General features: G+C 43.7%; 1 protein-coding gene across 4 annotated transcripts in view; it reads right to left on the minus strand.

Moving 5' to 3' along the window:
- LOC137333530 (guanine nucleotide-binding protein G(o) subunit alpha) overlaps window positions 1-17,490 on the minus strand; it is a 261,989-nt gene that overhangs the window by 174,918 nt on the left and 69,581 nt on the right. For all 4 annotated transcript variants that reach the window (XM_067997730.1, XM_067997729.1, XM_067997731.1 and 1 more), the window contains one exon: window positions 4,924-5,065. In XM_067997730.1, the coding sequence (XP_067853831.1) occupies window positions 4,924-5,065 (142 nt within the window). The remainder of the gene's footprint in view (window positions 1-4,923; window positions 5,066-17,490) is intronic.

Genomic DNA, 17,490 nt, shown 5'->3' on the forward strand with positions numbered 1-17,490 from the left:
AGAGTGCTACCGCAGTGGGTAACTTAGTCCCTGGTATTCCCTCAACAGTTCTGTTCCGAATGAATACCTCCTGTACACACCTCTAAATATATATCAGTCCTGAGTGAACAACCTCTGAAGTGTAACTCTAATCATATCACACCAGTCTTCAGGGGATATTATCTACATAACACCATTAATCACATGACATCAGCCCCAAGAGAGTAATAACAACAGCTTACATTTATATAGTGACTTTTAAGTTATAAAATATCCCAAGACACTTTACAGGAGGAGTGGTGGATACTGAAGAATTAGAATCAAAAATTTCAGCACAATGTTAGGTCGTTTAGGCCAACGTCTACATCAGAGCTAACCACTCTAATCTCATTTATCTGCTCTATCCCCGTATCCTTCAATATTTTTCTTCATAGGTTCATCTAATTTATTCTTAGTTTCAATGGCCCCTTGTGATAATGTTTTTCATGTTTTAATAACCCTTCTAACAAAGTCTTCTAACCTCCCTTGTTATGCTTCTAATGAAGGGAGATGACTGAAAAACATGGTCGAATAGGTAAGATTTGAGGAGGCTTTTGAAGGAGGGGAGAAAAATAGCAAGACAAGAGGTGTAGGAAGAGAGTTTAGGATTCTCATTGAATTTGAATATGTAGGTGACTGAAGATTCTGTACAGAGAATGGATTGGGGCAAACAACAGTCTGAGTTGGAATGGCAGCAGGTACATGCTGAAATGTAGGGTTGGAGAAGATTGTAGAGGCTGGATAGACCAAGGCCATGGAGGAATTTGAAAATGAAGTCTAGGATTTTGAAATCAATACTCTGGAAATTAGCACGGACATGAGGAATGAAAGTGCAGAACTTCATAGAATATTATGTGACACAGTGGTGAGGTTGACAAAGAAGGTTGGTGAAGTTGATCCTTGAGATGAAGGCATGGATGAAGGTCTCAGCAGTGATGAGGATGAAGTAGGGGTGAGGACAGAAATACTTGAGGGGAAAGCAAAGGTATTTAGCAATAGATTGAGCACGAGACGGAGGCTGCATACTATTGCGTTCCATCAGAGTGCAACAGTGGATGAAGATGGAATCAATGCCTGAGGCGCAACATTTCTGATGGAAGCCAAACAGGTTGGCTTTAGTCTTGTTGATATTGAGCTGAACAAAGTTCTAGCTCCTTCAGGACTCAATTCCTGAAAGGTGTCAGATAGAACAGTGCCAGTTATAGAACCAAAGATGGTGCAGCTTGGTGATACGGGCAGGCATATGGAAGGTGACCCCTGGTTTATGGTATCGCCAAGCAGCAATATATAAATGACGAATAGGAGGGAACCAAAAATTGAACCTTCGGGCATGGGAGCAGAATGTTAAAAAACACGTATTGACTTCATTGGGACTACTAAGAATGGAACTAGAAGAGGGCATTGCTATATAGAGGTGGACTGCGGAGGACAGATGATGGAGGAGAATGGAATGGTCAATCGTACTATAGGCTGTGGAGAGATTGAGGAGGACAAGGAGGTATAGAACGCGACAGTCAGTCACACAGGATGCCATTGATTACTTTGACCAAGACAGTTTTAGTTACATGGGTAGAACCAATACCAGACTGGAGGGACTGAAATGGAGTGGTGGAAGAGTTGGGTGAAATTAACACACTTGGACTTGAGAGGAAAGGAAGATTGGAGATGGGGTAGTAGTTTGAGAGGACAGGAGTTGAGCGTAGACATTTTAATTTTGAAAGCATGGGTAAAGCAGTAGTATTAGTATGAAGAGATGGGTTAGGAGAGGATCAAGGAACCAACTGGTGGATCTCAGAGGAAATGAAATTGATGACAGCTGGGTGGAAGGAGGATAAACAAGTGTTGCAGGGTGGGCAGATGGTCGGGAGCTGGTGGATAGCATCAATTTTGAAGTCGTCCATACGCTCCATGATTCAGGTGTCAGAGGTGAGAATGAAGCAGATGGGGGAGGGAAGGTTGAAGGAGGTAGTTTGTAGTAAAATAGAAGAGTTTAGGATTGTGATTGGCCTCTAGCATGATCCTGGAGTAGGAGATGGTTTGGCCACATAAGAATATCCTTTGTATAACACTTCTAATTATACCCACAGGAACATCATCTACATAACACCTCTAATCACATTACACAGTCTTAAGGGAATATCCTCTACATAACAACTATAATCATATGACACCAGTCTCAAGGGAGTTACCATCTACAGAACACATGTAATTGTGTCCCATCAGTTCTGGATGAGTACTTTCTACTCTTACCCCTTAGTTCATTTTCTTTTACCATGCCCAGTGCATTCCCTAAGTTATATCAAACTGTGTATGCTATGTACTTCAACATCCATTGTGAGGCACCCCTTACAACTCAACTAGCTACGGCAGTTTGCAATAGAAACTACAGACCAAATGGTCATAAGTTTAATCCCTGGTCTGTGATCCATTAATGAAACACTGCCACGGCTACAATTGGCCTCTGCATCTCTGGATTAGAGGGGAGAAAACTGGTCACCATGCCTACTCCTAACTACTAACCAGTAACCCCTGCTGGGATTGCACATGTGTGAACATCAGATAGGACAGCCTTATGTTCAGTTGTGATGGAACAGGCTGCTAACTCTTACTGTGAAGGCCCACACATGAAGACCCACACATGAAGAATGACCACTCGGGCTAGGTACCAAAGGGAGGCCAGCCATGGAATCGTACACCAGTAAAGAGTCAACACCTTCGGGAATAGAGGAGGAGTGGAAGGGAGAAAACTAGAAGAAAGGAGAAAAAAAATCCACCGTGTTACAAGTAGAAGTTATTATACTCTACAAATACTCTAAGTTAGATGGTCTTGCAAAGGAATATTTCAGCAAGCTTTTAATGAGATACATTAAAAGAGAATCTCCCTGGACAGGGAGTGCACTCTAACATTAAAAGCCAAGTCTTGTGCACACGACTAGTTGATTGCAAGCGTGTTATAAGGTTCACTTGAAGAACAAGGTTCAAATAATGTCATAAACAATGACATGGCATTGTGAACTGTTCAAGCTGCACTATGTATGGATATGAAATCTGAAATGCTCCCCAGGGATAGTTCAAAATTGGCCAAAAACCGAATCTCCTCGTCGTGATTGCAACACTGGGATTGGAATGTATACCTCCCAATTAGGATTCCAACTCAAAAATTGCGATTGGAACTCTCAACCCTTAGGGAGAATTCTGGAGCCGCCCCTACACCAGAATTGAAACTTACATTTCCTGCTAATGCAGCCTGTACAGTGACTTTCCAGTTAACTATTTACAAATCTGTTGCTTGCTCCCCAGCTCTATTTTAAAACAGATCTCTGTGTTGCGTACTGCTTAGTGGCACACAACCAAGTAACTATCAATTTTTTTCATAAGTAAATTCAGGGTGTTGATCAGTTGGCACACAATCTGTATCTTCAGGGAAGACAGTCATTTTCTATATTTTATTCTTTTGGGTTCTTCCATCACATACCTGTGTTCCTTTTTTATTGTAATATATTGCACAGCACAAGCAGAGAAATGAAGATCATGCTACTTCCTTTTTGGTCAGCTTTATATTAACACCTCAAAAATGTTACCATGGCAATTACAAGAGTTTATTTATCTATGGAGATTAAGTGAAGGCATCCCTGGGTTGTGCATTAATCCAATGCGACTAAATGGGTTTTATAGCTTTCAACACATACTACCATCAGGATCTGCAGCAAGACTCAAGATCCAATCTTGGTAATTGTGTTCGATGCTTATATTTGTGTGTTTATGTTGAAGGGGAAGAGTAGATTGAGTCAGTAATTCAGTCTGCTCAGGCACCTCCACACGGATGCCATGGTAGACCATGCTGTAATCCAATACCAAAATGAACTCAGTGTTGATTCTGAGGCTGCATTATCACAAACCTAAATCTATAATCTCTAAGGAAATGGTGTAATCAGAACCTTGAATCACCAAACCATAGGCAGGCGGACACGTACTCTACACATTTACAACACCGAATATGCACGATCAAGAGCTCCAATCACGGGAAGGTCAAACTGATTGTGCACTATAATTTTGTTTGAAATGATGCTGCAGTCGAGAGAGGGACTAATGCTCCGTTTAAAATGCTGCGCTGGCACTTCCTTAAATCTATTTTAACATTGGTTTCTTTTGTACGCGTGTCGTATTACATTCAGAGTGCGATGGATACGTGCTGCCGATTTTGCTCTTGAGTTGCCTGGGAATGGAAGCTGGGAAAAGTTCAAGTCCTGCAGAGACACACACTTACCCTGGGCATTAACAACGCAGGACACGGCCGCCATAGCACACAATGACAGAGACAATGCGTTGTTTTTAAATGGGAACAAAATCAACACTTCTGCTATCCAGGAAACAAAACATAAGTTTGTTCAAATATAACACATGGAGGTCACTGTAACCACTTCTCAAATTGGTTTGTGCCAGTTTTGCTGATTAGCCCTGTTGATAGTTATCATGGCAAGAAATCAGCTGTGGCACATACAAAGTTACATCACGTCTATTCTATTTTAAATTATAAACTTAAAGAATCCACATTGGAACCGCTTAGCAAGAACAGTTAAAACGCTGAACTGGGATGAAAAGGGTCAATCCACACCTGAGTTTTCTGTATTTGAGATTCTACTAATGCCACAGGCAGCGTGTTTTAGAAGTAGATTCCAATATCCAATTCCTGATTCTACCAAGAGCTCTGTAAATTCCAATAATTACCATTTATTCAAACAAAGGCAATATATATTCCAACGTCTATCACGCATCTCCCAGTTTTATAGGAGAATGCCGATGTTGCCCTACTTCAATTTGATCATTCTATTACTTTCTTGCCTCAGTTGATAGCCAGGTTTCCTCTCCATCCATATGTTGCTGTATGTGCTTTTGTCAACTTACCTTCCTCTCCTTGTCCCCATACTCGATGCCCAGGGTATCCATGGCACGGACAATGGCCGCCAGTGACTGAATGGTGTTGCTGTACACCACAGGCTTGTACTGCTTCACATCATCACCAGAGAATCCATCCTCGTGGATAATCCTGGAAAAGTACGATGGACAGTGTTACAAGGAAACGACTGTAAAATAGCCCCAAAAAAGACGGTTAGTACCGCTAACAAGATTAATCCCAACATGAATGCTCTCATCATCACACTTTCAACAATTACTAAAAACATATACAAGTAATCTCTTTAAATTAAAAGGGATATTCAGAGAATAATTTTTCAATTTTCTCTTTTTATCCATGATTTTTTTTTTTAGCAGCTTCCACTTGACTTTCCTCTTTTCCTTAAACCTTTTAAAATATCTGAGCATTTCCTTTATGCTGTTTTGAAATCTCACTATTTAGCCATTTAGTTCCAGGTTTCCAATATTAACCTACTTCTACATCAATGTTGTCCACTAGCCATAAGAGGCTAATTGGGACTCTAGATGTGGCCAACTGCATTTCTATTTACTAAATAAAAAATGAGTAAATGACACCGTTGTTGGGCATGTGATCTTAATACTCATATTTGCACGGTATATGCATGTGTACTTTAACCTTTCATGTGTTTGTTGTTAAAATGGTAACATGAAATGGAGAGTGTGCGAGTGTATTTTGATCATTGAGTGCTTTACTTCCTTAGTTACTGACTGATGGTAGATGTTCATTAAGTAAATATACACACGTGAAGTACATTGACCTGTATTGTGTGTCTATGTAAAGGGTTTCTACTAAAATTAGTGAGTGCGCCTAAAATAGTGTCACTGTGTCCACATCTGCGGCTAGACAGCAATTTCTATTGGGAGGTACTGTTCTAGGTAGTAGATACTTGCTATCATGCCTCTGCTTTTATTCTTTGGTGTTCTCCTCCAGTGTTCAAGCATTTCTCATCTTCAAATTTTCCACTATCTCAGACTCGCTACAAACTATTAGAAGACGACTTTTATTCCTGGTCCCTTTTTAACATGTTGTATCCAGCAGTCCTGTAGCAACCCAAGTTTATCTGTCCCTTTTGAAAGATCACTGCCATCATTCCACTTGAATTCAGTACCATTAAAATTCTTCATTAATCTTTACTCTTCTTTCTCCTAATTCCACATGCATTTCCTCTTACTGCCCTGATATTGGGAATTGCTGTAGTATTAGTTGCTCTTCAACATCACAGATTTCTACCCAAAATTGACTCAGAACTTATCCAAAGATGAACCTATTCTTCAAACAAATTTTAGACCCTTCCTTATTAGCAATGTTACTCGTGCACCATTTTTTTTGTCTGCTCTAAATATTTTAAACAGATTTTTTTCCCATTCCTACACATTGGAGGAGCGGATGCACATTCTGTTTCCACATTATTCGCAAAGGAGTACACATTATTGCATTGAATCTGTTGGCATCCTCTGATTTTAACCTGGTCCCTATGAACTGGAGATTATCCATTTTCTCTCTACATATAATCTTGAAGCTCCTATACTCTCTATATTGTAAAAACACTTTATTTTGTCAATATTACAATGATTGAGTAATTGATTGCAGCGTTCATTGATTTTCGCCTGCTGTTTTCTTAATATCGCAGTTCAGTCATCATAAATACACCACCCTTAAATCTTTTTGCAGGCACAGTTCAGTTGGTAGCACTCTTGCCCGAGTCAGAAGGTTGTGGGTTCAAACCCCACTCGAGACTTGAGCACATAATCTAGGCTGACACTTCAGCACAAAACTGAGGGAGTGCTACACTGTTGGAAATACTGTCCTTCAAATGAGATGTTAAACCAAAGCCCAATCTGCTGGTTATAAATGGTTGAGGTGGATGTTAAAGATTCCATGGTAGTATTTAAAGAGCAGGGAGTGTTCATGGTGTCCTGGCCAAATTCTTCCCTCAGCCAGCAACACCAAAAACAGATTAACTGATCATCTTGTTGCTGTGTGCAAAATGGTGACACATTCACCTCCATAACTTCAAAGCAATTTATAGGAAACACTTTGGGATGTTATAACGGTGCTATATAAACACATTCTTCCTTTCTATTAGATTTCATTACTTAATATTGTTTCCTCTCTGATTCTAGTTAAACATTTCTCAATTCTTTTGTACAAATTCAGTCCTAATTTTCCAGTCCTCTCTTTATTTGGACATTGCCTTAATTTCCTAAATAGTTCATGCCTTCTCCAAAATTCATTCCAGTTTAAACTCATTCCTTCTTTACAACCAGAAGTCAAAATCAAATATCTGACTCAGCTGCACACCATCACTGGTCAGCACTGAAAGCGGCCCAGGCAGTATTAAATTTGCATTCTTTTAGTTCAAGCAATTCCTTGTGTTGAGGGGCTCAGATTACCTGTTGTCTATATAATTTATCCTCATTGCTGTCTAAGCTTCGTTCAACTTCAACAAATTTCATCTGCAATATTACTCACATCAGCAGTCTTGTAAAAAAGAGTCTAACCACCTCCCTCTGACATTCAACGGCATTACCATCACCGAATCCCCCACCATCAACATCCTAGGGGTCACCATTGACCAGAAACTTAACTGGACCAGCCATATAAATACTGTGGCTACAAGAGCAGGTCAGAGGCTGGGTATTCTGCGGCGAGTGACTCACCTCCTGACTCCCCAAAGCCTTTCCACCATCTACAAGGCACAAGTCAGGAGTGTGATGGAATACTCTCCACTTGCCTGGATGAGTGCAGCTCCAACAACACTCAAGAAGCTCGACACCATCCAGGACAAAGCGGCCTTCTTGATTGGCACCCCATCCACCACCCTAAACATTCACTCCCTTCACCACCGACGCACCATTCACAGGATGCACTGCAGCAACTCGCTAAGGCTTCTTCGACAGCACCTCCCAAACCCGCAACCTCTACCACCCAGAAGGACAAGGGCAGCAGGCACATGGGAACAACACCACCTGCACGTTGTCCTCCAAGTCATACACCATCCCGTACTGGAAATATATCGTTGTTCATCATCGCTGGGTCAAAATCCTGGAACTCCCTTCCTAACAGCACTGTGGGAGAACCTTCACCATATGGACTGCAGCGGTTCAAGAAGGCGGCTCACCACCACCTTCTCAAGGGCAATTAGGGATGGGCAATAAATGCTGGCCGCCAGTGACGCCCACATCCCATGAGCGAATAAAAAAAAACACAAAGCCATGTGATTTACCTCATCCCTACTGCTAACCTCTCTAATTAGGTATCTTGTTACAGAATCCCCACAACACATTACTTACCTTGTACTGACCTCTCAGGAAGTTCCTTTGCACACCACCTTTCTGTCTGTGTACCCATGATAACTTCTTTCCATCCTAATTTCTCATAACGATAACATATCGTTCCGCTCAACAACTTCTAAGGCCTCAATCTATCTGACATTTCTGTTCTCTTAAAATGTTCCTAATTAGAAAACTCATCCCATATTTTCTTCATTTTAGTTTTCCACCCTTGATCATTGATGTTCCAAGACATCTCACTTTGCCCACCATATGAATGATTTTTCCTCACTGACATAATGGCCCGGTGCCAGATACATTCAGGGCATTCCAATTTTACAATAAGGGAGCCTCAAACAGGTGTTAAGTCCCCTATCTGCACATGTAAAGGGAGCTTCAGGCAAAGACTTTGGACACCTCCTCTTCTGCCTTTACCAATATGGCGGGCAGCATACTTCCAGCACACCCTGCCCGCCATATTGGATGCTTAGGTGCCTGAAAAATGGGCGCGGTGCCATCGAATATCATTGTCACATCATTAACCCACTTTCTTCCTCCCTTATTTCCATTTCATAGTCCAGCTCCTTGATGGTCTGTATCGAGTTAGCCAAGCAGAGCCAAGGAGACTGTGATGGGGTGGAGCACTACGATTGGCTTCATTATCCCCGGGCAAGGGAGGGTAAAAAGAAACATCAGCCAAAGTTAGCGCTCCTGATCGCGAGCCAATGGCTCCTGCTGGAAGTGCTTGTGTGAATACCAGGCAAGGACAGGGTTGGGCCTGGTTCTCAAATAGCTTGCCTCTACTCTGTGTTCAGGCGGATATAAAGCATGGTCACTCGCACAAGATATCAGAAGGCAGCCACCAACACAGCATCAGATCTAAATGTCATTACTTCATATTTTGTATCAGTTTCTCAAGAACATTAAACATTGCAGGATTGTTTCTATTAAAATTGTTATTGACGTGTACAATGGATTAGGATATTATTACATATACAATACAATAGAAATCAAATATTCTGCCAACCAACAAATGGAAGAGAAAACAGGCAACAAAAATTCAGAAACCAGCCACTCTCCTGCAAAGCTTACTCAGCCTGCAGCCATCACTCACTACAACCACTCCCTTTGCTGCAGGCACTATTCATCCAAACTTTCCCCTGCTGCAGGAACCGCTCACAGCACCCAGTCTCTGGCTTCAGCCTCACCCACAGCACCCAGTCTCTGGCTTCAGCCACTCCCCCACAGCACCCAGTCTCTGGCTTCAGCCTCACCCACAGCACCCAGTCTCTGGCTTCAGCCACTCCCCCACAGCACCCAGACTCTGGCTTCAGCCTCACCCACAGCACCCAGTCTCTGGCTTCAGCCACTCCCCCACAGCACCCAGACTCTGGCTTCAGCCAATCCCCCACAGCACCCAGTTTCTGGCTTCAGCCACTCCCCCACAGCACCCAGTTTCTGGCTTCAGCCTCACCCACAGCACCCAGACTCTGGCTTCAGCCACCCCCACAGCACCTAGTCTCTGGCTTCAGCCTCACCCACAGCACCCAGACTCTGGCTTCAGCCACGCCCACAGCACCCAGTCTCTGGCTTCAGCCTCACCCACAGCACCCAGTCTCTGGCTTCAGCCACTCCCCCACAGCACCCAGACTCTGGCTTCAGCCACTCCCCCACAGCACCCAGTTTCTGGCTTCAGCCTCACCCACAGCACCCAGACTCTGGCTTCAACCACCCCCACAGCACCCAGTCTCTGGCTTCAGCCTCACCCACAGCACCCAGACTCTGGCTTCAGCCACCCCCACAGCACCCAGACTCTGGCTTCAGCCACTCCCCCACAGCACCCAGACTCTGGCTTCAGCCACCCCCACAGCACCCAGACTCTGGCTTCAGCCACTCCCCCACAGCACCCAGACTCTGGCTTCAGCCTCACCCACAGCACCCAGTCTCTGGCTTCAGCCACTCCCCCACAGCACCCAGTCCCTGGCTCTCAAAACCACTCCTGATCAGTAGTCACCACACACCACATGGCAACTCCCCGGCTGCAGCCAGTGCTCACCGCAACTGCTCTATGAAGACAGCCACCCTGTCCAACGTCACTGATCCCTGGCACCATGTAGCTGCCCCTTTTATTTTGTACATTAAGTGCGTAATGGGGTGCAGTTAACAACTTCAGATGTCTCACAAAAATGACCTTGGTTGCTGTGAGCACAAAGACTTGAAGAAATTGTTCTAGGATATGACTTCAACTATTTCTTGTAGATAATACTGGTTGAAAAAGACCAACCAGGAGAGCAACTAGTTCCTCATAAGAGTTTGAGAATCAAGCAGTTGATCTTGGACTTGTACCTCTAGCGAGCTGATGAATAGGATTTTCCATTGATATGTCCTTCCCATAACCTGATCTTCCCCATCTAGTAGGGCTACAGCATACTTCTCATTAGACCAAGCTTTTGAGCAGATGCCAATTGGCTGTTTGGATGGGAAGTGATGTTCTGCAGTTCAAAATGTGACCTGCTCAGTTTGAGCTCAGATGGAAGTTTGGGTCTTTTGATTGTCGGATGGGATGCCAGTTAGAGGCAGCAACTTCATGCTTGAGACTGTTCCAATTGGTCATCCAGCCAAACCTTGTGCTTGGTATTCCTTTCAAGCTACAAATAAAAGGCCACTTGAATGCAGACCAAGTGGTGCTCAAACATACCAAACGATGCTTTGTTGAGTGCTTAATACAGTATCGTTGCCCCTTTAGTACTGTGATATCACTCCTTTCACCCAGTGTTTCTGCCTATTTAATACAGTGTTGCTGCTTAAAAGGATCATTTGTTTCAGGAATAAATCTTCTGATCCAATACCATGAAAGGATACTCGATTACTCCAAAAGGTGAATAATTTTTTTTTAAATGCAGCCATAAGCTTGTCAAAAGGTTTAAATTCTCACAACTTAGAACAAGATTTCAAATCCCAAATATCTAACTTTAATTTCTGTTGCTATGTTGCTCTCCCTGCAATCAAACAATGGCAACACAGGTCGAAGTTCACACTGTCTATTCTATTCATGGCATCAATGGAAAAGTTCATCTACAAAATAATTTCATTTTGAAAATTAAATGTAAAGCCTACCTTTAGAACTCTAATGATATGAACATTGGGTTTAATAAGGGCCCATTTGAGTGTTGATAAAGTACACAGCCAGCACAGGATCCATTTTGAAGGTGCATTGGTACATTTTCCTATTGGACAATCACAACCACAAGATCATTTAGATCAGTCATCCCAACCAGTCACAACAAGAAATTGGTCCATCACTGAGAAGTGTGACTGAACAATGAGAAAATCACCAATGGCTCATAATTGAGGGCCCCTTACTGTCTCCCTCGGAGAGGGAGTGATTATGTTCACAGCTTCGAACAGTCTGAAACATTACTGATAGTTATAGGGGTATTAACCATGGCAGAGGCAACTAGATCAGGTACTTTCTTTTCACTGCACTATTCCTGATTCTGCATTTGGACACTGTCTTGCTCAATTTCACTGTTACAGACACACAGAATAATTTACTTTGAGGTGGGCAGTAGTGTACTTATTGTTGGTTGAAGTGTCAGCTTTGCTTAGATGGTAACGCTGTCACCTCTGAGTCAGAAAGTTGTGGGGTCAGACTTCAGCACAGAAACTATGCCGACACTCTGAACTACTGACGGAGTGCTGCATGGTCAGAGGTGCCATCTATGGTTGAAAAGCTAAACTGAGGTTCGTCTGCCTGTTCTGATGGCTGTCAAAATCTCATGGCACCAATCGAAGAGCGGGAAGTTCTCTCAATGTCACAGACAACATGCCTCCTTAAGCATCACTAAAAACAGACTGACTGGCCATTTATCTCATTGCTGTTTGCCGGATCTTGCAGTACAGAAAAATGACTCCCATGTTTGCCTACAAAACAGTGGTTACCGGACTTGAAATGAGTTAATTGTCTGTGAAACGCTTTGGGATATTTCCAAGAAACATGATAAGGAGCCAACTTTCTTTGAAATGGTACTAAATTTGGTTCCACCCTAGGCTATCACCTTGTATGAATTACACCTTGAGGGTTAAGTACATAAATGCCTTAGTAGACATCAGGGATAAGGTTAGTCTCACTCCAACAATGATGAGCCCAAGAAGTAACCCCCTCTTACCAGGATGGTGGGGGAGGGTGGAGAGAACAGAAAGGAATCAGAAGTCTATATAGTGTTTTTAGTATGTCTTCCAGGTTGAAAATCCAGTTGCCTCTTCCCACAGCACCAGCGTAAGCACCCAAAAGAAAAGACAGAAAGAGTTGGGTTTATACAGGGCCTTCGCAACCTCCGGATGTCCCAAAGTGCTTTACAGCCAATGAAGTACTTTTGAAGTGTAGTCACTGTTGTAATGTAGGAAACACAGCAGTCAATTTGTGCACAGCAAGGTCCCACAAACAGCAATGTGATAATGACCAGATAATCTGTTTTGGTGACGTTGGTTGAGGGATAAATATTGGCTGGGACACCCGGAAGAACTCCCCTGATCTTCTTTAAAATAGTGCCATGGGATCTTTTATGTCCAGAATGGGCAGTCAGTGCCTTGGTTTAACGTCTCATCAAAAAGATGGCACCTTGACAATGCAGCACTCCCTCAGTACTGCATTGGAGTGTTAGCCTGGATTATGTGCTCAGTCTCTGGGGTGGGATTTAAACCCACAATTGACTGACTCAGAGGCAAGCATGCTGCCAACTGAGCCATGGTTGACACCTAGTTCAAAAAAGGCAACGGGAGTCGGATACAAGATAGAGCTGTTGTTTAGGGCAGGTTATTAAAACATTTCCTCACACATTCCCGTTAGTTGTAAACAATTTTACAACACCAAGTTATAGTCCAACAAATTTATTTTAAATTCCACAAGCTTTCGGAGGCTTCCTCCTTCCTCAGGTGAACAGTGTGGAAATGAAATTTTCGAATCCTTCGCATTTGAAAATCACAGAACAATGCCTGGTGATTACTGCCCGTTGCCAAGGCAATCACAGTGAGCAGACAGAAAGGTGTCACCTAAAAGGCCACCGAATATACAAACCCCCCAATAAAAAGAGAGAGAGAGATAGAGAGAGAGAGAGAGAGAGAGAGAGAGAGAGAGAGAGAGAGAGAGAAGGAAGACAGTCAATGACCCGTTATATTAAAAACAGATAACATTTGTTCGCTGGTGGGGTTAAGTGTAGTGTGACATGAACCCAAGATCCCGGTTGAGGCCGTCCTCATGGGTGCGGAACTTGGCTATCAATTTCTGCTCGACAATTTTGCGTTGTCGTGTGTCTCGAAGGCCGCCTTGGAGAACGCTTACCCGAAGGTCGGTGGCTGAATGTCCCTGACTGCTGAAGTGTTCCCCGACTGGGAGGGAACCCTCCTGTTTGGCGATTGTTGCGCGGTCCGTTCATCCGTTGTCGCAGCGTCTGCATGGTCTCGCCAATGTACCATGCTCTGGGGCATCCTTTCCTGCAACGTATGAGGTAGACAACGTTGGCCGAGTCACAGGAGTATGAACCGTGCACCTGGTGGGTGGTGTCCTCTCGTGTGATGGTGGTATCTGTGTCGATGATCTGGCATGTCTTGCAGAGGTTACCGTGGCAGGGTTGTGTGGTGTCGTGGACGCTGTTCTCCTGAAAGCTGGGTAATTTGCTGCGAACGATGGTTTGTTTGAGGTTGGGTGGCTGTTTAAAGGCGAGTAGTGGAGGTGTGGGGATGGCCATAGCGAGGTGTTAGTCGTCATCGATGACATGTTGAAGGCTGCGGAGAACATGGCGTAGTTTCTCCGCTCCGGGGAAGTACTGGACGACGAAGGGTACTCTGTTGGTTGCGTCCCGTGTTAGTCTTCTGAGGAGGTCTACGCGATTTTTCGCTGTGGCCCGTCGGAACTGTCGATCGATGAGTCGAGCATCATATCCCATTCTTACTAGGGCGTCTTTCAGCGTCTGTAGGTGTCCATCGCGTTCCTCCTCGTCTGAGCAGACCCTGTGTATTCGCAGGGCCTGTCCATAGGGGATGGCCTCTTTGACGTCGCCAAACAGGAAAGGATGCCCCAGAGCATGGTACATTGGCGAGACCATGCAGACGCTGCGACAACGGATGAACGGACACTGCGCAACAATCGCCAAACAGGAGGGTTCTCTCCCGGTCAGGGAACACTTCAGCAGTCATGGACATTCAGCCACCGACCTTCGGGTAAGCATACTCCAAGGCGGCCTTCGAGACACACGACAACGCAAAATCGTCGAGCAGAAATTGATAGCCAAGTTCCGCACCCATGAGGACGGCCTCAACCGGGATCTTGGGTTCATGTCACACTACACGTAACCCCACCAGCGAACAAATGTTATCTGTTTTTAATATAACGGGTCAATGACTGTCTTCCTTCTCTCTCTCTCTCTCTCTCTCTCTTTTTTTTGGGGGTTTGTATATTCGGTGGCCTTTTAGGTGACACCTTTCTGTCTGCTCACTGTGATTGCCTTGGCAACGGGCAGTAATCACCAGGCATTGTTCTGTGATTTTCAAATGCGAAGGATTCGAAAATTTCATTTCCACACCGTTCACCTGAGGAAGGAGGAAGCCTCCGAAAGCTTGTGGAATTTAAAATAAATTTGTTGGACTATAACTTGGTGTTGTAAAATTGTTTACAATTGTCAACCCCAGTCCATCACCGGCATCTCCACATCATTCCCGTTAGTATCATAGTAGGTACAGCACAGGAGGCAGCCATTCGGCCCATCGTGCCTACGGCTATGAGAGGGCAAACAAAATGCCTCTTGTCGAGCCAGTATCATATTCACATTTTGTTCCCATGCTTCTATAGTTTTTTTAAAACAGCAAATGGAAGTAATGCTACGATCCAAGCTCCTAACCAGCCAACCAATCTAAGAGTTTGTTACTCAAAACAGACAATATAAAACACCTCATGTGCAGATTCACAAGCTCCAACTCAATAGGCTGGGTTATTAACAAATGTAGATCTGGACCCTCGAGTGGATCACATGGAAGGGCTTCACACAATTAGCCCTCATGTGCACAGCCTATCTCTGTCCCCAACTACAGGTCAGTCAGCAAATTGTTATCCTCACCCTCCCACCCAGACAGAGTCACTGCTGCATCATATCAGTAACATTTGCCTGAGGAAGGAGAAAATCTCCGAAAGCTTGTGAATTTAAAATAAAATTGCTGGACTATAACTTGGTGTTGTAAAATTGTTTACAATTGTCAACCCCAGTCCATCACCGGCATCTCCACATCATCATATCAGGAGTTTTGATAACTCTTCACCAAGCGAAGCCCAATGTCTCGGCCAATGGCTTCAAGCAAGTTTAATGCAGTTGCACTAACCTAAGTTACAGGATCATGTTACAAACCAAAAGAGGTTGAAGTGTTGGCTTTGGGCTAGTTGTCTAAGTCCCTGTTATGATGATTCCAGTAAAATTGAGGATGTGCACACCGGTGTTGCAGGCAATCTCACGCTAGTAGTGCAGGGATGGGCTGCACCAACTTCTGCAAACCAAGGCCAGCCCCTGAATTTCACCCACTGGAAAATCGAGCATCCTGTGGAATCGGATGTGAGGTCAGGCACCCGGTTTTCCAACTCGCACGCACTTGGACCTCCTACTGTTGAATGTATAAAATTCTGGATTCTAAGTCAAGAGTTCCAAGCATGTTTTCATTCAAGTGACAGACCCCCAAGAACTCACTGGTGTCTGTGGCACTCCTCAGTTAGATTTCTTTTACACAGATGTAAGAAAACACTGTACATTTCAAAGTTAAGCTCCGTTAAAGTTATATTTGTGAGAATGTTACTTTTCCCCTTTTGCAGGCAGATAAATAAATAATAAACTAGGCAGACACAAACTCTATGATTCAGAATGCTTCTGTACATTTCAAACACCGAATATTCAGAAGTGTTCAGGAAAATGTAGTGAACCAGAAAATACTTCCATCCTTCATAGTATCACCTCAATGCAAAGGTATAATTTCACCTCACTGTTTGCTGTTCCTGTTACTTTAATGTACCAGCCCTAAATGACAAGAAGATATTCCACAGACTGCAAAACCTTCCTACCTTTGCACGGTTCACAGATTTTCTATTATTCACCCCTTTCACAAAGGACCCGTTAGGAGTCTAAACCCATAGTATATAGGAACAAGCAAATCATGCAATGCTGTAAAACTGAAGACAATAAAACAGATAATCTTAAACTGGAATGTTTAGGCTCTTTACAGTAGGACTCACACACCAACTTCAAACATGGACTGGCGAGGCTGATCGGCCTACTTCTGTGTTGTAATTTCTATGCACTTGCACAATCACTCCCACCTCTCCTGCCAATTACACGGACACTTTAAACACGAGCGCCTGGGACCTTGGACCCCCCCCCCTCCACTGCTGTCCCTCCCTGACCAGCCAGCAGCAATACTGTTCCATTTGTTGTGCACATCTTCAGTAATAAAGTTTGATCATAATCGGAGAACAATGACACACGAGTTTATAATTATGTAAGCTACACTGAGGTGACAAACGATGGCAAACTTGCACTTCTGAAGCTCATTTGCAGGACTGTTTATAGCCCTTACACATTCACTCGCTGTGAATTACTTCAGCCATCATGGGTGACTATGACACTATATACAAATTCCACCCTGTAATTCACTTCATGTTCAACATTACTGGACTCAATCATTCATCAGCAACGGGGAAGAGATGAGCAATACCATTAACAGCAGCAAGATGGAAAGAGAGTTAAGGAGTAAACAAGGCTGAGAATGGTGAGGAGGAAACAGAGAGGAAAGGAGTGTCAAGACTGGTAAGAACAGCAGAGATAGAGCAGAAGTAAGAGCAGTTGGAAAGAAAGTTGGCTGAGGAGATGAAAATGCTCTGACCTGCAGCCATAGACAGATGGTCTGGGATCAGAGTGTCCAGGGGCTAAAAATATTTTCATAATCTCATAAAACCCAACAGCCAAAGATAAAAAGGCAACTGTAAATCACACGCAAAAATGAAGAACTGGGAGTAGCCAGTCCTTCAAGAACCGGTACAGCATACCAGACTAACATGGCCCACTTCAACCCTTGTTAACACAGACAATTGGCTTACTAGATCTTCAATGAACAGTACTTTAGTAACTGGACCAAAGAGCAGTTACTCTTGCGTTTAGTTCACAATGCTTTTACTGTTAAGTGCACAGAATAGTACACCGCTACAGTACTGTTTAAACCAAGCCCTAGGCT

The sequence above is a fragment of the Heptranchias perlo genome, chromosome 16, assembly GCF_035084215.1.
Source record: "Heptranchias perlo isolate sHepPer1 chromosome 16, sHepPer1.hap1, whole genome shotgun sequence".
Lineage (NCBI taxonomy): Eukaryota > Metazoa > Chordata > Chondrichthyes > Hexanchiformes > Hexanchidae > Heptranchias > Heptranchias perlo.